This window comes from Gasterosteus aculeatus, chromosome 3 (genome assembly GCF_964276395.1).
Source record: "Gasterosteus aculeatus chromosome 3, fGasAcu3.hap1.1, whole genome shotgun sequence".
Taxonomy (NCBI): Eukaryota; Metazoa; Chordata; class Actinopteri; order Perciformes; family Gasterosteidae; genus Gasterosteus; species Gasterosteus aculeatus.
The window spans coordinates 12,867,263-12,890,511 of record NC_135690.1 but is presented as its reverse complement, the minus strand read 5'-3'; the positions used below and the strand labels follow the sequence as shown (position 1 = coordinate 12,890,511).

Sequence of the window (23,249 nt, the reverse complement as noted above, 5' to 3'; positions counted from 1 at the left end):
GCAATCAAATGTTCAGTAACAAGTTGGGAGTTGCCAAAACTTTTTCTGTCTCTAAATCTGGTTTAGAAGAAGCCCAAATTGATTTGGATATTCCCATCCCGATGCTAGCAGTGGTCATGTAGTGGAATGATGAAGCTCATTTTCCCTCCTGGGCTAAACACGTCTGTTTTGGTAGCTGTGGCTCTTGCTCTTAACGCAGAGCAATGGTCTCATTTTTCCAACCTCTTGTGCCGTAATCTTCATTTAAGTGGAGGAGACTTAACCTTGGAACTTTTTTGTGCCAATAGCTGAATGCAGCCCAGAGCCAGGATCAGGTGTCATGAAACCTAAATTGTACTGCACTAGCACGCCGTAAAGGCAATTGTCTTTCTCACACACACACACACACACACACACACACACACACACACACACACACACACACACACACACACACACACACACACACACACACACACACACACACACACACACACACACACACACACACACACACACACTCTGGCCCTTAAACACACTAAAGCTTTGTTTCCTCCAACTGTCGCCACAAACTGTCTCAAGAGTGCTACTCCACATTCAGGACGGCCAGTTCAGAGACAGGGACCTTGAACAAAAGTATTAAATCACAGAAGGCAATATAAGTGTTACTGTACTTGGGCAGGAACGGATTCATTTGGTTGAAAGAACAATTGGTCACTAGACCCGTGTCATCCTTATTAGCCCTCTGTACGGCCATCACGTTTTCTGCATTCTGCAGTGTATAAATATATATCTATCCATCATATGCACTTTACAATAATAATCGAAACACTAGGTCCTTCATTTACAACCGCTGGTCATAAGTTGGATCACCTATTTCTAGCTGACGTTCTTTTTATTTACGGTTGTAATGATAACATTTATTGCTGAATTCTGATTTAATCCGCTGTAGCCAGCTGGCTATTTAAGCCCACGTTTGCTCCGTGAGGTGCTTAGAAACACGGTCTCCAGCTTCTTGTTTCAAAAGGAGACGCCTTCCTGTCTCATAGATGATGTTATGCAAAACCACGTAGAGGACACGAAAATAATCAGCATTGTTGTTGTTGTTGTTTTGCAGGATAGAGACAGTAGGCCCGCCAACATTACAACTGTCTTGAGCACGGCGGCTTTACAGCGGCTCCTGAATGCTGAGGGGGATTAAATGTTCATTTTTTTTTGTCACAATATGACTGTTCCAAAAGATGCTCGTCTCTGTCAAAAAAGCTCTTTAGACTCATAGACAGTGTCATTTAATGAGAGGCACTTACAGTGGACTCTAACACAATTCGGTGTTTGATGACAACCTTGTTAGGAAAATTGAATCTCTCAAATGAAATTGGTCTCGGTGATCAGTGTGTCACCCGGTGGGATTCATTTCGAATCGTTGACCCTTCGTGAATTAAAGCTCATCTTCTGAACGGCGCCGCTTCTCAGAGGCTCGCGCAGCAGGATGCAGGCTTCCAACCGCACCAGCTCTGCAAAAAACCTTCCCCTCTTTCCATTTGATTCAAGGATTAGATTTGATTACAGACTTGAGCTGGACAACCTCTGCGACAGCCGTGCAATCTCTCCCCCCCCGCCAAATCTTCTAGTTAAATTTACATAGAGCAGGATATTCCTCCAATTGTCCCACGTTTCATGAGCACAACAAGGATGGTTACAACACGTTACAAAAAAAAACAACCGTTGTCATACAACTAGGAGTTAATATGTTGACCGATATATTGCTATCAGCCACTGTTGAGTCAACGATTGGTAGTTGTAGCTTTTCAAAAATCCTTTAAAATGACATTCAGCTATTGTCCTCGGCTTGTACATATCTACAAACAATACACTGTTTCACTCCACACATCAGGTCCAAATGGTACCACTTAATAAAATGACTGTTCAACAACAAGACAAAGACATGTTTTTCCTTTTCCCTTTGGTGGAACTGTATTGTGTGTACTGTAAACATAGTTTTGACAGTAGCTCTCAAATGAAGAGAACCATGTGCCACACAAGCAAAAAAAAAAAAAGAATACAAATAATACAACCAAACTCTGTGCACTCGTAGTCCTCATCCTGGACTTAACGGCAGCAATAGAAAACAAGTAATACATCTTTTTGTTTTGCTTAGTCATGAAAATATCTGTTTTTTATACAAAAATTAAATACAGTTACAGTATGTTACAACTTGTGAGCTCAAGCGTGACTACAAAGCCTCTGAAAAAGAAAAGGTATTAGATTGGTTCTTGTCAAGGGGCTTGATAATGATACATGTGCAGCATTTGGCAAAACAACAGACACCGTTTCAACAAAGAAGGATCACCAGAATCACCAAAGCACAAGGAGGAGAAGGTGATGGGAAGGAGAAGAGAAGAAGTTGGCAAGTAAGGAAGGAGTCAAGTAAGGATGGAGGCAGTGAGGCAAACTCTTTTAACATGTCCCCGTCCGCCTTGTCATTTTTTAATAAGTTCAGATTATCCTAAGAAATCACGTGTCTAGTTTTGTACAGTTTGCTCTCAGTGTTCCGAGTGCTCTATCGGAGTCTGCTGTTAATTAAGTATCGGCCAATGACGTAATCACAAGGGGAGGGGGGGGGGCAACCGCGTCCTCGGGGACATTATAAGCCCGCATTGACTTCTCCAAGTCTTTCACAAATCCATCTTGCATTCAGTTTAACCCGACAAGCGCACAATCCGTCTCACTGGTGAGACCGTCTTCCACCACTGTGGCCTTGAAAATACAAAATAGCTACGTATATTGTACGCCAAGCACATTGTCCACACGTCCCGCGTCCTTTTTTTTGTGTCCCTGCGCTTGAGAGTTCAAGCTCAACACACGTGTTCTCAGACTTCTGGTGGAGGATCGGAGGCCCGGGTCTCGGGCCTCTCAGCAAAGGGAAACAATCGATAGCGGGAGCACTGCGAGGCTGAGCGCGAGCAGGCGGCCGATGCCGGGGCGATGGAGGGCGGCCCGCCCGGACAATTGGTCGTCACACTCCCCGGGGCCCTGGCAGCTCGCTCGCTCGCACAGGACGCCCGTGAAGCCGGGGGAACAGTGGCAACGCTGGTGGTGGTGGCAAGAGCCGCCGTTCTGACAGCGCAGCATCGCGTTGTCGCACACCCGAGCTGCGAAAGACAAAAGGAAACAGGACAGGGTGATTAATAGATCACTCGGCGACAAGGGCGGCGGAGAACATAAACGGGCAGGTTCGCAGGGCACGAGCTGGCCTCTTCCCGTCCTTGTCCGCGTCGCTCTGTGACACGCCACGAGGGTGAAGCCGATGACTTTAAGCGGAGGGGTGAGCGGAGGACAGGGAGAGAGCGATATCCAGGGCGAAAAACTGTGTGAGTGCTAGAATGCAGTTCCATGAATGATTGTTGATGACAAAAGAACACGGACGGAGGTTTTATGGAGTCGGGTGGGGGGGGGGGGGTATTTTCGGAGCACCGAAGGGACTTCCGAGCAAATAATCAGGCGAAACAAAAAGAGCAAATAAACCGTGGTGGTGATGAGGTGAGATGAATGGTTAGTGAATCAAAGGACGCTGGATGAGTGTGTGTGAAACAGCCCCCTTGTGCAGGACGGGAGAATACAATCGGTGTTCCCTTTGGCACAATGTCACTCCCATAGAAACAGAAGGAAGACATGGAATCAAAACCTGGCTCTACCTGCACCACCGCTCTCTTTGATATGCAAATAAGCAGTTTTAGATATTTGCCAGTTATCGTTTTATTCTCTGTGGTTAGCATTACAACAACCAATGTGCAATTCCCGGTTTGGAAAGAAAAACAAAAACTAAATTGGTCTATTGGCCACCCAAGCGCTTTGCATTCATATGGATTGTTTAGGACTTCCTAAGCCAACATTCACATTTACAAACAAGAACTCGCGACTCAATTATTCCAGGAAGCCTCTTTGTTGGCAGAGGTGGAATCCTGGAAGAGGTCCTATTTTTCAGGAGATTTCAGTGTAATTGGATGTCTAAACTTGCATGAATACAAATCACCTTTTCGTTTTTTTGTAATGTGGCTCACGCATCAGAATAAACAAATAGTCCCATTATTCCTGCCAAAACTCATTAAAACGGTATTGGTTTGCTTTTAACTTAATATGACTCCCATCTTCTTTACTCAGACATCACTGCTGTTAAGTGCTTTAAATAGAATTTCCCTCTGTGGAAAACGTTTTTTTTATCATCAATATGGGATCTGTAGACCATTTTTTCCTTGCCTCGTCTGTCCCTACCTTCAAAAACGCTAAAAGATTTGGAATACAAACTGTATGTTTACAGGTTGGTAATCTTTATTAGTCATTATGAGAACATAAACACCAGCTCTAGCCAGCAATCAATCAGGCTCCTTACTTATATTTCAGCAGGGCTGTGTTGCATGATGGATTTTTCTCTATGTGATTGTTGAACACTGACACAGAGGTAATGAGACTGGCGAGGAGCCGCTGATCTTTGATTCAGACTGACGAGCAAAGCTGACATTTACAACTGACGTTTTACATAGATTGCAATTCTTTGTCCACAGAACTCAAATTGTTTGTTTAAATTCAAATTTCCACACAACTCAGCAGCAGCCAATAAATCCAAGTGCCATTTATCCTGTTGTGTGCTCACTACTTTTATTTCCTCATTTTGTGGCAGAAGTATTCCCCTACGCCCATCCAACAGGGTTAAAGCTTCTTGACGGTTCAATAATGCCCCAAAAATGAGCACTTTACTAGTGCCAAATTGTCCGTACTTTGAGCTTTGCGTGCATAGGAATGTACCCCGGAGTGTTGATCTCCTCTCCCCAGAGCGTTCACACATTAATGGCCTTCTGGCTGCGCCGCACTCGGTCATTTTAAAGCTGCTTCCTTTTTTACAGCTAATCGAAAACACCTGCTCGGTTTGTTTTGGTCAAAATGGTCCGAGGGATCAGCTGAGTCCCCATTGTCTGGTCTACACATTAACTTTGTTTCCGGTTGCCAAAACATAATCTCTGCTCCCTCCAGCACGCCCTCCGTCTCGCATTTAGAGACCAATTAGTTTGCAGATGCCTTTGCAAACTAATTGCAGTGTCAAAAAAGCGAGTCAACAAATTATTCTGTGCTGCTCAAAACTCACACAATGACATCACATCATCTGTAAAATTAACATCTTTGTGATGCTTTTAACTAAACAGGGAGACAAATTAGTCTCTTGTTAGTTTTGTGTACAGTAATATGCTAATGCTATTACTATGCTAGTAATATGTGCAGAGCAAGATGCGATTAAACTAATTCAAACCATGTTAGTCAAACATATACATTTAGAAAGTAAATTAAAAAAACAAGATCATCAGATATGATAGATGTACAGTTCATGGAAAAGTAAATTCTTTTTAGAAGAGAATTTAGTTAATATATTATTGCACTTTATTGTTCAGTAATTGATTATGAAATATAATTTCATTCTGTTTGCATGATTTTACATATTTTTACATATGACCGTGTCTTCAAAAAGGGGTGTTGACTCACTGCCTCCACATTTGTGCTGGCAACATTTGATGCATTTTGAGTCCTGGCTCAGCACCGGCGGACTCTCTCTGAACATATGGGCACCTCGCACCTCCGTTAAATGTGTGACATTTTAGCAGTATAACCGTCATGACGGATCTATGCTTGGGCCTCGGTGTTGCACGAATCAACAGAGAGACGATTCACTACAATAACAACACAACAGTGATGGACAAGATGGACCAACAGCTGAAATAAATGTCATATTGGCGCTTGTGTGACGGGAAGCACAGTGATATTGAAAGCAGTATGTGTTTTTTCGTACTGTGCCAAATTCTTTTACATACAAAAGATTGGATTATTTTGTTAATTAAATTATATTTAATATATTTTGATACTGAGATTTTTTTTTAATGGCAGTTTTGCCAAAAAACGGGGATGCTCATCTTGTTTTGCCAAGGGAAAATGGGAGACTATGTGCCAGTTAATTAGCAGTACAAACATGGGTCCAGCCCGTACCTGCATCTGGAGGAACATTTTTTTTGGCACTCTGGCACCTTATTTGAAAATTAAAACAAAATGTGAATCAATTTATTTTCATTGCGAACATTAATATGGTTAGTATGCCACCTGGTCCTCCATGTGGGTCGGGCCGGCCTTAATTAAACAGTTCCATAACCTCCATCTTACATCACCTTCTGATGTCCTCTGTTCCCTTCGACTGAAGTTTATTAGAGAACAGTTTATTTTTTTGAATTCTTATGAAAGTGATTTAGGCTCCACCTCATGGGAATTTAATCAAATTTGTACAAATTGACTGATTAGATTTTGGTGGTCAAAGGTCACTGTGACCTCACAAAACACATTTCAGGCCATAACTCTTAAGTTTGCATTTGCCTATTAAAATGATAAACGGATTTGGGATAGACTTGGATATTAATTGCAACATGACTAGTTGGCGGAGAAGGATTTTTGAAGTCCTTTTATAACCATAGATTCACTGGTGCAATTAAATATGACTGGAGGCAGTTCTCAGATACAGGATCGGCTAATTATATGTTTTAGAGATAATTGTATTACTGTTATTGTGTCTTTTTGCCGTTGCGTCAGGGTAAGTTGAAACCCTCCTGAAACTCTTATCATATTAACACGGAGGCTTCTTCATTAGTCATGACTCGGGGTATTGAAGTCCATCGTAGCACTTGGCAGTGGCACTGATACAATAATGCATCTGAAGATGGAAAGTGCCTGATTTTCCTTACACTGAAGTCCTACATTAGTAAGTGCTTGTCAAGTCAGAATTGGAAGATAAGAAAGTGCTATTAAAGGAATAGTTAAGGCGGAAATATTCTCTTTCTGGCTTAGAGTCAGATGAGAAGATTGGTACCATGATCATGCAGCAATGCTAAGCCCCCACCAGCAGCCTGGTAGCTTAACGTAGCAGAGTCAAAGAAGTCTGGTTTGACTTTGTCAAGTTGCACTTTGTTTGTATAATCTGTATGCAAATAGAAATGTAAAAATTAAAAGGTTATCAAAGCTACATGTTGTTACCATTCATAGTAAAAGAGAGGCTGGTTGCAGTGAGTCTCTGGAGTCTCCGCTGGCTCTTCATGGACGTTTTTCTTGTAAAGAAATAAGACGCAACACATTTCTTGGAAATATTTAGAGGTGCTGTTTGGTATATTTTAAAACAAAGTCTGGCTTACATCTTTTTTTCCTCTGCGTTCAATCTTGTTAAATCAAAACAGATTTTGCAAAATTTTTACTAATTCTTTTGAAATATTGCTATATATTGTTCATTTCAAAATACTTATATTGACTAATTAAGTCCACATTGGTTCAAATATCCGTTGATTCCCTTTTACTTTCACATGTCAAATAAATAAAGCAAAACCAATTCAAATCAATATCAGCCTCCAGTGTCACAAACATGAATATTTATCTCTTTTCTCGGTTTTGATATGACTGTAGACTGTTGGTCATACAAAAAAGAAATGCCGCCATTGTTTGATGACATTTTATAATTATAGATTGATTCAACAATATTGTTTTTGTGGATTGTTGGTTGCTATTGCAGTTCAAAATGTCACCTCTCTTTGCTCAAGATTCCTACTAAAACCCCTACTGCCTTTGAGCACTTTTCAAGCTGAAGTAATTGCAGGATGGACAAACATACTATACGTCAGATTCAAACTTTGCTGTGAAAAGTGTAAAATGTAAAGATGCAGATTACACAGGAAGGAATGGCCAGGAGTTGTTTGTAATTAACTTAAGTTGAGTGTCTCTTCACCTCTGAATGCACCAACGACTGGATCATTCACATTTGTTCACCTCGTTCCCAGCTTTGTGAGTCCAGAGAGGAGAAAGAAACAACTCGTCTCAATAGTAGAAATCCTGAGTGCTCGTTACGTTTTTTTTTTTGCCTGGCTGTGAGAGCGGTGGTGCACACTCACTACACGATATCTGGGTTTGAGGATAAGCCGGAGTTAGCTAGAGATCAATCTACATAAACCCCCCTGAAGCCTTCTGTCTCCTTCCCCTCTATTCTTTTTTCACCTCATGGACACGGCACAGAGGGTGGACCCCCAGAGAGCATGCTTTGTAATTAAAAAGAGGGCATGATCAAAGGGGTTAGGAGGTTGAGGGCGATCATGAGGTCCATTCCCTACAGTGTTCTCACAACTAAAAGCCTGCCTTGTAGGGATGTTTGTATGCATGCAGGATGAAAGCATCTTGGCTTTGGGCAAACAACCTATTTGTGAATTCTACATTAGCCTTTTTTCGGTGCAAATTAAGTATTGTTAATGTCATGCTGGAGTTACAAAGCCCATAAGCCTACCTTGGTTACGATTTGCAACACCAAGAGATGAAGCATTTGCTCGATCTGCGTAAAGATGGGAAAGGTTAAATATTACACCGAGTTGTCATATTTTTCATGCTGTTATTTAGTTAAAGCACAGGGACAGCATGCAGAAATTCTTGTTTATTCTTTTTCTTTTACAATAATCGGAGTTATCTTGGCTGGTTTGCCGCAGAATTATTGAAAAGTTTCTGCCACGTGTTTTGAATTAGTAAATGGACTGCTGTAAAATTGTGTGCATGCAGCCTAAATGAGTGAAGCTTGAAGACAATGGCAGAGACGTGTACATATGGTAGCCACTTTTGTGATCCAGTATGAGGAGATGCCTTCAGGCATTGACATGCTTATGGATGCATGGCGGAGGCCATGTCTTCATGAAAACGTTTTTTCCTTTCTCTGGCTCAGGGCAAATATCTTTGTTAAAACCAGTTTCAAACAAATATTCTTATGTGGAATGAAGCCCCAAAAAGCCCAAACATGCAGGACGTTTTAGAAAACTAGCAAATTATACTGCAGAAAAAAGCAAATTATGCTGCAGTTTTATGTATTTCCGTCTTTAAAACAACGTATTTCTGGAAGGTGGAAAAGAATTGAAGGAATTGAGTGTTCAAGTGTACATTGGTCCATTTCTATTCATTTCTGTATAATATGTAAATATCTGGAGTAATTCAACAAAACGTTTAAAAAGCTTGATTATTATTACATTAACTGCTACATGGATACAGATGAAAAATTTGCTATCAACTTAATTTAGATCAAGTATAAAAAATAGCAGAGCACGGTTTGCAAAGCTATTAGCATGAATCTATGTAGTGTAAACAACTCTAATAAAATCCCTTTTGAAATTAGTTTTTTCTTAAAACAAACCATTGTATCACATTTTTCATTCTCATAAAGGCATTGGAGAAAGTATGGTTTTCTCACAGCATGCACAGGCATTCATAAAGTAGGATATCGATATGTAATTCTACATAAACGCCTCGGGAAAACATACTGATGAACGATAATGGAAATGAACAAAACAATTTCTCACACTAACATTATCAATCAAACAAGAGTTAGTCGTCACTGGGGGCGGAAGACATTAGTCAGCATGCCAATTCAAAAAACTTGATCAACTTACGCACTGTTCCTTGATTGCTGGGGATACCTGCGTAAAGAGCAAAGACACAATATTTCATGAAAGGATGGAACTCTTCAAAATTGACTGCATGAGAAAATGTAATTGTTCCCCTTGAATAATTCAAAGCCCACCGACTAATCAAATTGATCTCCCCTGTGTCCACTGATTAGCAGCGGCTATGACTGTGCAGAGCACCCGGCCACTGCATCGTCCGGCACCCGCCTACATCTGATGATAATAACAGGTCTGCCAATGACGAAATGTCAACAAAATCATTCATCTAAATATAGAAAAAGCCTTTTCGTCGGCATTGTTTCAAATAAACTCATATAAAATGAATGACGTTCCCGAGCTTTAGGCCGCTGCCTGTGAGCTGGGACGGAGGTTGGCAACCCGGTGTCTGGCTTTGTCTTTGTGTTTTCGGTATCTGGCTGTGGTTTCACCTCCTTTCTGTTACGTTAATGCAATCAGCAGGGAAATCCTAACACCACAATTAACACAAATTGGGATCATTTCCTCATGCTTTATCCCTTATTCCATGTGTGATTCTGTTTCAATGGGCTTTCAAATTGTTTTGTACCATATTCATCCCTTTATTACCAATTCTGGGCTGTCACAACACTGCTGGTCGAGGGAAAACCACAGATGTGCTGCTGCTATTTGCAAGAAAGCAAGCAAATGGCAATTCCTAACCAATAGTTGTTCTCCATGAGGAAGGAAAGCAATTTTGCCCTTCGAATCCAAAGCACGAGCCCTAACCCCTCTTAACCTGCAAACCTGATTTTGAACACAAGATGAGTTGAGGCTTTCTGCAAAGTGGGCTGTCAACATAATTCTTGAAGTGATTCCTCTCCTGCTCTCCAGGCTACTTAGAGCTTTTTTCCTACCCCCTCCTCCTTTTAGGGAAGCCTAAGATTAGAATCACTCTCAGTCACACTGCTGATGACAGCTATGTCCCACAGCAACGCTGGGCTCCATTTTGGGCTCTAATTTATCAGATGAACGGTCATGTATGTCCATATATCTTTACGTGCAGGGATTTGAATATGTAATAGACCTCGCCCTGTTCCTATCTGTGAGATAAATGACTTCCGTGATTAAAGAGGAAGACCCGGTGACAGATGAAAGCTATTAGACCATAATTACATTTTGCACATTCAGCATATTCTTTTTGATACCAGGCCTGTATATTTAATACCCTCGTAGGAAATATGAGCTTCACATAATGTATAAAGGCATGTTGAGGGGCCTGGGCTTTATTTATGAAGGAAATAAGAATAACTCAAGACAAAAGTGTTCATTCAACACCTGCGGGTCCAATATTGTTACGTCACTTCCGTGACATTATTGCATTTTATGCCACTACCAAACAAGTGCTAATATTGCTTTTGATATTGCTAGACCTCGGTTTCATCAGTTCAGCGCAGATGCGGCCAAGTGTTTGATATTTTAATAACGGCCTGTCAATCTGGCAGTGAGCCCCACATTGAAGTTAGAATCATAACACAGGAGAGGTGCAGGGGTAAATCCAGCAATATCGCCTTAGTTCACAGATGCTCCCAAAAACAAACTCCCAATCACAATCAAATGTGTTTCTCACACACACACACACACACACACACACACACACCTACAAGCGTGCATGACAACAGACTCTCAACCAACATAAGACTCCTATAAATGTGTAATTTGTGTAATTTATCAACAATAAATAGTCCATAAGAGATGTGCATAATACTCAGACAGGCAGTTGCTCACCGTACAAATATACACCAAATTAGAGTATCAATTCAAGTGAGTACGAGTAAGTTTGATCAGGGCACCATGTTTCAAATTTCAAGTCTGACAATCAAAATGAGCTTTTGAAAAAAAAAAAAAAAACTTTCGGAGGCTGAATGGGTGCGACTGGCGGACCAGAGGGTGAGATCTTCCACCATCTGGCCTCGCCTGGCCGTCCACGACCACATCCCTGAGTGGCTATATTAGATTTATTGAGGCAATGAGCCCCCTGCCTCAGGCATGGGCTTTGATAAATGTGACTCAACTCCCGCCCAAGATCATAATGGGGATAATGCAAAGAAGCACCTTCTGCCCCAGAACCACCACGTGAACAGGCAGAAAGATATCGAGCTTTAGGTTACACAAAGTAAATCCAATGTTACGGTATTGAAAGAAAGTTATATGGTCATTTACCGTCTGAATAAAACGCACAATTACTAATCTATTATTAAATCCATACAAGACACACTTAACGCACTCAACAGGTGCTATTATTTAAATGACAAAAAAAATAACCAAGAGGCTTATCAAGGCTTTCTGATGAACCACCTTCTATGGTTGAACGTCAGGTTACATCCAGGCGACTAAAACTGCCTGTTTGACGAAATAACGTTTGCTGAAGGTTTGCTCACGACCCCTTTGAGGAGCTTTCCTCTATATCTCACCGCCTTACTGAGAACCGCGCGCCGGCTGAGGGATAGGCCTGGGCTTTGGACACGAGGAGATAAAAGGGGTCAAAACGATCAACGAGGAGTCGCTGGATGGCCAGACGGACGAGCCGAACACAGACACACTCCAACAGCCACAAGCTGTGCGTTTGTTGCCGAGCTAGTTGATGGCTAAGTCCATCCAGCTTGTGAATTGGCTATTTTTGGGGGACAATAGAGTGATGCCACCGTTAGTTCCATCTTCGCTTCTGAGTTAACAGACATGAGGCGTACAAGAAAAGACTTTGAACAAATGGCGCGAGTTGTTTTTATGCCCGGGTGCAGGCGTTGTGTTTTCAGGTCGTTCGTTTGTCCCATTTTTGTGTACTTTTATGTACTGATTGGACTCCAGGATGTACTGATAATATATTTGTTAAAGGCCAAGGTCAGTGTGACCTCACGTCCGGCCCATTTTGGTGAGCGCAACATTTCAGGACTGCCTTGAATGATTTCTTTCAAATTTGGCAGAAATCTTCCTATGAACTGATTACATTTTGCTGTTTGATGGTTACTTTGACCTCAAATTACACCTTTTTGGAAAGAATTATGAGAAGTCAATAAAATGTTTGATTGGATAAATGATAATTAAATGCTTACACGGCAGATATCCAATTTTTAAAAGTCTAATATTCTTTTCAATACAAATTCCACTTCTTTTGGTACTGTAGGATGGCCACGGCCATAAGGAAACATACATCAACAAAAAATAACATTCAGTGAGGTGCAGCCCAGGAGCAAAGAGATAATATGATAAAAAGATGCAGCAATCTCTCGAGATCAAAGAGTAAAACTTGAAAGGTACGATGTTTCATTTTTGCATCAGACACCAGCGTCGGCTGTAGCCAGACTGAAAAACGAGTCTGCATGGCCACTCGTTATGTTCAAGCATAAAAAAGCATAAACTGATATACTTACATATATTTGCGGTTCCCTTGGGTATAGGCAGGTAGGAGCCCACACTCCAGGCTCTTCCGTGGTAGTGCCTCTTACAGCGGCTGCAGTCCGGCCCTGTGGTGTTGTGTTCACACTCACAGCCCAGCTTCCCCTTGTCAAACACACAGCTGTTGGCATGCAGGTTACACTTGCACCTGAGGCACAAAGATAACAAACAAAAGACAAATAACGTCATTGAATTGATACCCTCTGGACAGCATGCGAAAAGTCTGCTTGTATTTATAAATGCTATTCAAATTTGAGTGGAAATGTTGATGGGTTGTCCGACATGGATCTTTCCAAAACACAAACTAGGCCTCATATGTTGTTGCCTTGGCAAAGCCAATACATCCCTTTGCCTCTCTCTGAGGTAAAAGACACTGTAGGATTCGCTAATTGAGCACAAAACCGGGATCTGATAGGGAGATGATGGCGCAATAGAGAAGCCGTGACGGCGATTCACTTTTTCAGTTGCTCTGTTATTTGACAGCGCGGGTTTATTAGACAGAAATGTGACAGAGCTCACAGACGCTGCTGACTGGAGAGGAGAGGAGACATAATGGCTCTCAACGCTCAAGCAAACCCAACCCCTCTACTGACCACATGGAACAAGCTCACTTGTATTTCCTGCGATGTGTTTGTTTCAGTCTCACTTGTTTGTTTCTAACAACGTGAAAGGTCATGGAGGAAATAATGTGTTGTCAGAATGTAACCCTTTTGTTGTCGTTGTTTAAGTGAAGGTTGCGTTTACTCCCGTTTCTGTCTGAGGAAGAACAGTCCCAAGTGAGTTGTTACAGTTTCATATTTATATAAATCGGGGTATTGGATTTTAATCCTAACTAAACCTCGGCTTCTTACGAGATTGCGGGGTGGGAGAATAATTTGGAGGGACGGCCACCTTAGGGAGGGTGGGTCTGACACACTGCCCGTCTCCAAGGCTTTGTGCGGCTCATAGTTTCACATCATGCCGGTGTGTGTTTTTACAAAGTGCCTCCGAGGGAAAGATTTCCCCCATTTGAGACGGAGAAGCTGGGTATCTGTTGCCTTCGTTCCCCGGTGAACATGAGGCAGAGAAACGAGGGCAGCAGTCAGAAAAACATCCATTCTAATTGACTTCCTGGCTTTACTTTGACATCTCACATTAATGATAGATAACTGCGGGAAATTGTAGCCTGCTCAGTAAATGTGATAAGCAGCAGCAAAAAGGGCTCTAAATACGGATTTACTGGTAACACCCTTATTGGCAACACCTTATTTTAACACCTCTTTTTAGTATTTTTTAATATTATACCCACAAAGAAAGATGAAATGTGCTTGATTATGGTTTGAAGATATCCTTTTTAATGGCTTACTCCAATCCTAGTATATAATAAACCACTGATTATGCAAAAATGAAACCAAGCAAAACCTTTGTACATTAACAGATGTATTTTAAACAGAGTAGCAGCAAGATCTTTATACTGTACCTACACTTTCACTGCATTTTGAAAACATGTCTGTGTACAACTGTAAAAATATGGTAACCTAAATGATTACGACAATTAGTAATCACCATAATCGTATAAAAACATCACTGCAATTTGATAGATTATTATTATTATAGAACAGATTTTGAATGTTTTCAATTACTCAAAATACTCAAAATTGATCAAGAATATACTTAAAACATAAGATGATTATGGGATCCTTTTATTTGTCTTTTCAACATATACAATGGTTCGTGTAGCATTTTATGCGTGTCAAATTCCGCTTCTATGTCACAAGCATGTAGCAAACAGTAGCCCCTGCTGGTGTTTGTTGGACACCTCCATGAATATCAGCTTCCCGCCCTGTGTGGTCTTTATACTTCCTTGTTAATGTTTACATGGATAACAAACAGAAAGTCCATCTGCAAGATAAAGTCATCATCTTTCCTGGAGTTAGTTGCTGTCTCACAACATTAGCAGCCGTAATGGATGAATGCCAGCTCACATTCACACCAACTAAATGCTTCTGCCTCTTACCCCGCACTCCCCGTAGTCCTTAACTTTTTAATCAATTAAAGTCCCTGCTCCACAAAATTAATGACTGGGAGTCTCATTTCTGCCATGCAGACAGCAGCGGCTCCCTCAAGTCAAGAGCGATGAGATTTGACCTTCCACTTAATTAAAAACCAGCAAAATCTCGATCATGGAGCCCAACCGGTGCACGTGGTTCACTCCGGGGAGCTCTGGGATGTGGTGCTGGTGCCGCTGTCATTGTCATATTGAAATCAGAGAATGTTTCTGTCACCATTTTGGGCCACGAGAGAGACCCACTATTGTCCAGATCGTCAAACGGGGATCAGTAGGAAGACATCTTTTTCGTAACATTTTGATGATCGTATATTTATTGTACAGCACAATGACAATCTGTGTTATCCATTATCAAGTGAAGGGACCCTCCCTTAGGAGGCCAGACCATTTAAAGTCTTGGTCCCTTCCTCTTCAGTTGCAGTTCTTCAGCTCGGTGTTGAAATACTTGCAGAAAGGAGGGAATCAAGACGGTTCTGGGTGTGTTATTGTTCAGGGTGTATGTGAGGAAAGATGACATCGTCTCACTGTTATCAGGGAAATGTTCTGTGTAGGCAGGTCACTGGAGGAGTATATTACTGTGGCATTTTACAAATTAAATTCCTCATTGTTGTGAACTCAACAAATGAAATTACGTTCTTTGAACTGGTGTGAAGCAAGAAATGTAAAGGGAAGAAATCTCTGCAAATATAATCAAAACTATCTACAAGGTTAAATTATATTCTGTCTGGGTAAGACAATATTTAATACAACAACAATATAACAAAGCCTTCATGTCAATCAGGGTGGACTCGGGGCTTCATGGAATTAGGAGTGTTATCGTGACCTTCTAATTTCATTATATTACCTCCTTTAATCCCCACATTAAGAAACCAAACACGCAGCCTCTGCTGAATAACGTGGCACAGACAGAGGAGTAAACGTAGCCTGCGCCAGATGTGACAAAGAACATATATCTCTAAAGTGAAATGAAGGGGAGGTCATGCTGATATTGTGGACGGTGTGCTCTGCGTCTGCTGCCTAACCCCCCCCGGCTTCTCCTGGCTGCTCAGCGCCGACAGGCTCGCTGCGTCAAACACCGCTCTTCTAATTCGTGACAGCGGCTACGTGTAGCATCTCTGATTCAAGACAAAAAGAGCAGCACAGGACTTGTTAAGAGAACCTCAAAAAAGGAGAAGAGATGAACACAGCTTTAGATTTCTCACAGATTTTCAAGTTACGTCTTTTTTTTAAATGAGGTGTATGCTTTGGTGTTGAAAGTAGATGAACCGTTGAACTGCATTTTTGAGTCGATGTTTGTCACTGTACAGCATACAGCCCTGAATTAATAGCTGAAGACTGAAGAGCATGATAAAACTTCCATTTAGCGCCATGCCTCTCAAGACAAATTCACAGCACATTAGTTACATTACATTAGTTTACTGGGTGTCAACTGATAGAAGTGTTCATGCTTCTTGGAGTCTAAACGTCAGAATACAGAATGCAGCAGAGTCAAACAAATATAAATACCTTTATACCATTGACATCCAGTGCAAGCAATGTTTTAAAAAAAACATTGAAGCCTTTGAAGCCTAACCTATAACCTTGATGTGGGCTCTACAAGTCAACTCACTCAAGTGTCCTTGAGACGGAGTCGGCGTGTACAAACTGTGCTTGGCTGATTTCTTTGCACCTGATACTTGCAAATTCTGACGAGTCAAAGTAAGAAGAGCTCAGGTGTTGATTATAAACTTAAACGATGGCTTTGTTGGATCATGGGACACGTTGATGGAACAGAGACGTCCTTAATGTTATTAGTAACACCTGTGCTTTTTCATTGTGACAAGACGGCTTCATAAAAACACCTAAAAAGTTATTAAAGGACGCTTTTGTGTAGTTGTACAGTTAAGGTGACAAAATCTCCTTCCATCCCCATAGTGTTGTATTGTGAGTGTAATTCTTTGCCAACAAAAAAAAAGTCACACAATACACAAAGTTACAATTTAATTTGCCTATTAAATAAACCTTTTAAAAATAACTTTTCCAAATGCAGACATTACTCATTGAGAATTTAATTCATTCTCTGGACTTCTGGAGTTCTTTTTCTGTTTAGTTTTTTTCCTTTTTACCCATGAGAAAACCGGCCTCCCTCAGCTCCACACCTCAGCTGTTCCCTCTCACCGGTTGCCCATGGTCAGATCCTTTAATGCGCCTCCATGCTGTATAAATACATACTGAGGTTCGCTGAAACTTTCCTCAACCAGACACTCAGAGCCTCCCACATCCTGCCCAGTGACAGATGTGAAGAGATGGAGGTTGTTGAGGGGGAAACTTTGGCCTTGCTGAAAGTTTTTGATGAATGTCAATGTGTTACCTGGACAAAGCCGAATAACCTGCCAGCACTCTTCAGGGAGAGAGATGCTGTTTGATGTCTTCCACATAAGCGAAATCAGTGCTGTGAAACACGCCTGGTGTACACGGATCCAAATTTCAAGAATTTCAATTGGAAATCTGGCAGCTGATCCTTTTAACAATATGTGATCCTGTCTCGTAACGTTGTGTGAGGACCTTGACGTCCAGCTATATGATGAACATCCAGACCTCTCAGACGATCTGGGAAAGGCTTGAAAATGCTATTGAGGTGAATTTGGCGTACTGTATATTGCACTGCACTAATTGTTATCTTTCTTTGTTATATATTCATAAAAAGTTTGCTCATTCGTATCCTCTATTAGACATTATTTTTTTATCCTGTCTTAATGCCTTGCTTTTACATCTGATGTGAAGCTCTTTGAATTGATTTACTGGTGTATAAATAGCAAAACAAGAGAACATTTTGTTGACTTAAAGGGTGTTCCCAGAGTTTTTTTTGGCTCAATATGTTAAAAATGGACTGATCTGGAGGAAAATCTATTAAATATTCAGTATTTTGTCACAAAATTTGAATTGAGTGGTTAAGGCTTAAGTGTGTATAAGGTTTTGAAAAAGCATTTAAACCTTAATGTTAAAAATTCAATTTACTGAGGATACAATATAACAGTTAACTGAAATATAAGAGTAGGAGGGACTCATGACTTCATTCTAAAATCTTGTCGTTGGATGTTACAAAGGTATACAAATCCACTGGATGCTTTCATGTGGGAGCACATGTTGAAGGCCATCTTGTTTTAAATTAAATAATTAAAATCAAATCAAACGCAGTACATATTTCAATCAAATCCATAATTAGGGTTACATGAAGCTAAAAATAATTATGGAGCATTTGCTAAATACAGTTAACAGTTAATGCTTCTAAAAATGGCACTATAGGTAAAAAAAAGGGTAGCAAATACAATATACAATATTTATTCCTAGATGAACCATCATAAGTGGAAGGGATAACATACAGTTTGCAAGGACAGGGAAAACAATAATAAAACAAGAAGTTTAGGAAGAACAAGCCAAATGAGTTTGAGACTGTTACTTTAAATTGACTCGTTTTACATTCCGGGTTGGCATTGAACTCTTCCACAAGGAGAGCCGCAGAGTCACCTCATTACACCGGGCTCTGTCTCCGTGAAATTGAAGAGTCCGATTAGGCTTGTTTTCGTCGCTCTGTGCTGTGGCCAATTTTGCCATTCTTCGGAGTGTAATGTAATACATCTCAAGCAAATTGTTTGCGCCCCCACCCCCCCCGTCGAAATATAAAGTAGACACGCCGGTGCTCTCCAAATTGTTGGAGAAATATTAGGAATGGATCACAAGTTAATTCCCCCTGCTCCAATTTTCTGCCGAGGCGAAATGAAATTTGAATTTACGTTGCTTGGGCTACTGCCATTGAAGGCCTGTGATTTGTTTCAATGACAGGGCCTATTATTGAGGTTGTGCATTGATGTAGACATACAGTATGGTAATGTCTACCCACCTCAGCCCCAGGAGGGCTGTCTCATTCATGTGATGTAAGCCACTGAGACAAGGAGGAAGCCATGACAAAATCGGCACAGGGGAGATATATTAATATGGAAATCAGAGTGGGTGTGCGTGGGTGTCTTTGTGTGCTCATGGAAGCTATGTAAGGTGTGCATTGCTGCATGCATTCACCCAACAATGGCGTGAAGGTTAAAAGTACAAAGAGCAATGATCTGCACTCCGAAAAAACTACTATCAATACTTGAGTGTAATATATAGATTGAGTATATATACATTAAAGAAATAATGCTTTGGCCTTGCATTATTCAAATCAGGAGACACACACGTAAACATACGCAATTTATACTCATGAAGGCCAAGCAACCTTGTCTGTTCCACTACTAGTCAAGCTTCATCCTGCAATAAGCACAGCAAAAAGACATGTTGATGATATGACTATTCATTGCTGCGGGCCCACCAGAGACAGCTTATGTTGGTGTACTTTCCCTCCATATATTATTTAGAAAGAAAGCCTGTGCCTTAATGAGCACTAATTAAACGCTGGAGACGAGGAGATGACTGGCAGAAAACATCGCAGCATGTGACAGACATCTGTTGGAAGATGAGTTAGCAGGCAGTGGCAAAGCTGGGCAGGGCTTTACTTTGGTAGTGGAGTAACGCTGGGAGGGGGGTCGTGTGAACCTGCACCTGCACCTGACTCTCAAACCCTGTCAATCAAGCTGGCTACAGCTGTCATGGTCCACAGGGCCCGGACGTGGAGGATTTAAGGCGTGCGTGTGTGCATATAATGTATGTGAGGGGCTGGATAAGAGCCAGTGAGTTTGTGTGTGTGTGTAGTTTGCGTAGCTGGTGTTCTTACGTGAAGGGCAAGACTTTAATTAAGCAATTCAGAGGAAGATTTAAGTCAAGGAGTAAAAAAATGACCGTTGTGTGTTTAATAGGCTCGACTCGATGTTGACTTGGCTGTCAGCTCCCTTCCCAAATAGCCTTTTTAATTTCAACTAGAGAAAGCATCCATCTGAGGCTGCAAATACTCCAAAAAGGAGAGAAACCAACATTGCTCAGACGAGGGTGGATGTGAAAGGACTGGAGGAACACAAGTACAAAAACACAGGCTACATAATATGCAACTGCAGTTTTTGTGTCTGTACTCTGTGACGGTCAAAGACGATGAGAATCATTGGTAAACTGAACACTGAGCAAAAACTCGGAGACAAATTCCATCAAACTGCTGAACAGCATCCTTTACGCAAACACTCCAGAAGAATATTGATTTCTTTCCTCCTGCTGCATCATGTCTTACCCTATACATTAACAATCAATAGAGAGGAAGAGGGAGAAAGACACACAAACAGAGTAAGAAAGTCCCCGTGTTCTGGTTGCAGGGTTGTAAATGAGCACATTGCGCTGGTTGATATGTTGTAATATCCTGACACTTCTTTTTTAAATTTCCATTGGAAGGCAAATTGTTGGTATCTTCCAGGTTAGATCTTCCATGTGGGTTGTGAAGCCCGTCTTGTGAATGCTCTGTGGAGCAGCTGCATTTAGCTCTTTCTTTTAAGTACACAATACAGTTGAAATGTGCAATTCTGTATCTTTTTTAGCTCAGGATTCCCACAGGAAGAGAGGAGTACAGTGTTTGTCTGTATAGCTTGAGGTAACATTGGGGAGCATATAATATCAGTACTATTTTCATATCTTATTTAAAACTACTATTCTTTTATATTTAAGTTATTTTTGAATAACTTGTGTATACCTCGCAGGGATGCGATTCAAGATTTTTTCAGATTTAAATTGTCTTTGTTTAATATTTTTCAGCATATTAAATCGAAGGTAAGAATTTCTCTTTAATTTCATTTTATATATATGTGCATGTGTGTGTGTATATTTATATGTGAATCTATAAATCAATGCAAAAAAGAAAACATTCTTGACAGTTCCCACTGTGGCTCCCACGTTCCTCATACAACATATGTACAGTATATGTGTAGCGATAGAATAGCGACCTTTGACCCTCTTAAAAAGTGAGCCGAGAAAGAATTTCAAGAGAAACGGTTCTGGCAAAAAAGGAGAATGACAAAGGGGGGGATGAGAGAAATAAAACATTAGCACTTATGGATTAGCTGCCTCTCATTCCCAGGCCCTGCTGCAGCCCTGCAGATGTGCAGCTCTGACCGCGCAGCACTGCCGGTAGCGGTCGTGTCTTAATTAATGAGTAGACGTCTAATCAATAAGTGAGGAACGATGGAGGGCCGTGAAAGGTGGAACCGCTTGCACGGTTCAAGGTTTGTGTTTTCCGCTTAATGTCGAATAACTTAAAATAAAATCGGTAGCACGGCTCGGCCCGCCACGCACTACTCAGAGGAGGTGGTCAGGACGGGCGTTCTCTGCAATGATCAGCATCACACATGATCACTCACCATATTTGTGTTGCATTATGTGCTGGGAAAGAGAGGAAGGGAGGGCGGGGGGCGGGCTTTGAATTGCAAGACTTTGTCATGTGGGTTGGGGTGAATAAAAAGCACGGAGGTTCACAAACTACACTCGCTTCCATTCTATCGGGCTACATGAAGGGTTTACCAATTCCTTCTGTGGTACTCATTAAAGGAATTGGACATCCATCATGTGCTGCAGTATCATCCAATATGATTGTAAGTCCTGTCACCCGCGTGTATCTATTTTGACTTACTGCAGGTTTTCTGCTATGCAACTTTATTATGTTTGGAAGTACACCAAGGTGAGAAATATGAAATCATAAGAAAGAATTCTGTAGCTTACAGCTTGATTTCAGGTTTTTCTTCTTTATTTTTCAGAATTATCTTTTCATTTTTGAAATGACAATCATTGTTTGTACCTTTCCAGTCTGTGGAGTTAACTGACATTGCACACAGAAAGCAGTGTTAAGTTAATCAGCGTTTGTGTATTCTGGGAATTCGCAAACCTCATGGCCATTCTGGGTTAAGGTTTTCACATTTGGTTGTAGCCACAAGGCTGTTGGGAACTTCAAGTATCTCTTCACCCATCCACGGATCCACCTCTGGACAGAAGTAGTGTCTTTCTTTTCTTTTCTTTCTCACTGCAAACTTATGGTGGAAAATTGAATTTGATGCCCAGGGGCAGGATGGGAAGGGGGCAAAAAAGCTTATTTTCTTTCCATCCAACCTTTTACTCTTTCTAATGAATGGCAAAATAAGATATCTCTGGGAGACATTATTCTGTGCTTGAAAGCAAGCCTTGCAGAACTCATCAATTCATGTCCACAGTGCGAGTTTGGATATTGAATAGTGTGTCTGACTGCAGAACATGTATATCTCTCTGATAGGAATGAAGTGCGAGTATCACTCTCCACCATTATGAAGAACCTTGTGGCATTTGATCAAAGAAATCAAACATCATCTCCAGATTCATCTTCCAGATTTTTTGCTCGTTATGACGGTTCAGTGACTGATTTGTTCGAACCAGCAGTCAAAGATCATTAAAACATCCTTGAGATGTCTGAAAATGTGTGTTATTTAAAGCATAACATGTCTTGCTCTAAAAAAAACCCCTCATAGATACAACCATAAATCTCCTCATTAAACAGGCCGAGGCTAAATTTGGAAACCGCAGCCTGGCAAATTTGGAACGTCTCCCCGTTTCACTGATGTGTCTCCGATGATTACCATTTAATCAGCTGCAAATGCTCTTAATTACAAGATTAGCCACCTACCAATTAGCCAGCGTGCTAATGGTTCTAATCTGCAATTGAAGTCGGCTGAATTGTAATTAGGGACTAACTGTTTCAATTCACCGAGGGCCCATCTGATGGGTCATTACCAACCTAGTTATCCTCAAATAAACTAACTGCAGCAAGCAACACAAGACCCATTTGCAGAGCAGCTGTAGAGCTTTTACGACCATCCTGTGGGCCATTTTCATGCATCATGAAATGACAATGTTTTCATTCCCGGAAAATCACAGTGGCATTCTGATGACTCACGGATGATTATATCATACGTTGCAGAGGAGGGCTGCTTTATTTGACTGAAATTTTTTTTTTTCTGGGGGAAATTATACAAAATAATTTTAGAGGCAGGTGTAACATAAATGAATAGTGTCTCTTTAAAGTAGTAATCATCCATACTATCATGTTTAATTAAAAATGGTCCAAATGAAAGGAAACGTTTGTATTAGCTAACGCACACACGCTCTACAATCCTCTGATAAACGCATTGCTCTGCGGTTTTCTTTGTACCATCCATCCAAAAGAACAAAATGTCAGAACAGACATTTAAATAGCCCTTAAATCACCACATTATGAGCAGTAAATCACATGAATTATTTTCTCTTCAGGGAGACCAGTAAAGCTGTCTACATAGCTAGTGGTAAAGTACCCAAATATAATGGATATTTGACTTTTTTTCCATAAAGGAAATATA

General features: G+C 41.0%; 1 protein-coding gene across 2 annotated transcripts in view; it reads right to left on the bottom strand.

Moving 5' to 3' along the window:
• Window positions 1-1,252: 1,252 nt before the first annotated feature.
• LOC120816427 (netrin-G1) overlaps window positions 1,253-23,249 on the bottom strand; it is a 45,720-nt gene continuing 23,723 nt past the window's right edge. Inside the window, exons 4-7 of one of the 2 annotated variants that reach the window (XM_040172023.2) lie at window positions 12,875-13,047; window positions 9,474-9,500; window positions 8,330-8,374; window positions 1,253-3,131 (exon numbers count right to left, since the gene is read on the bottom strand). In XM_040172023.2, coding sequence (XP_040027957.2) covers window positions 2,893-3,131; window positions 8,330-8,374; window positions 9,474-9,500; window positions 12,875-13,047 — 484 coding nt within the window. In that variant the 3' untranslated portion in view covers window positions 1,253-2,892. The remainder of the gene's footprint in view (window positions 3,132-8,329; window positions 8,375-9,473; window positions 9,501-12,874; window positions 13,048-23,249) is intronic. The other variant, XM_040172027.2, reaches the window with a different exon arrangement.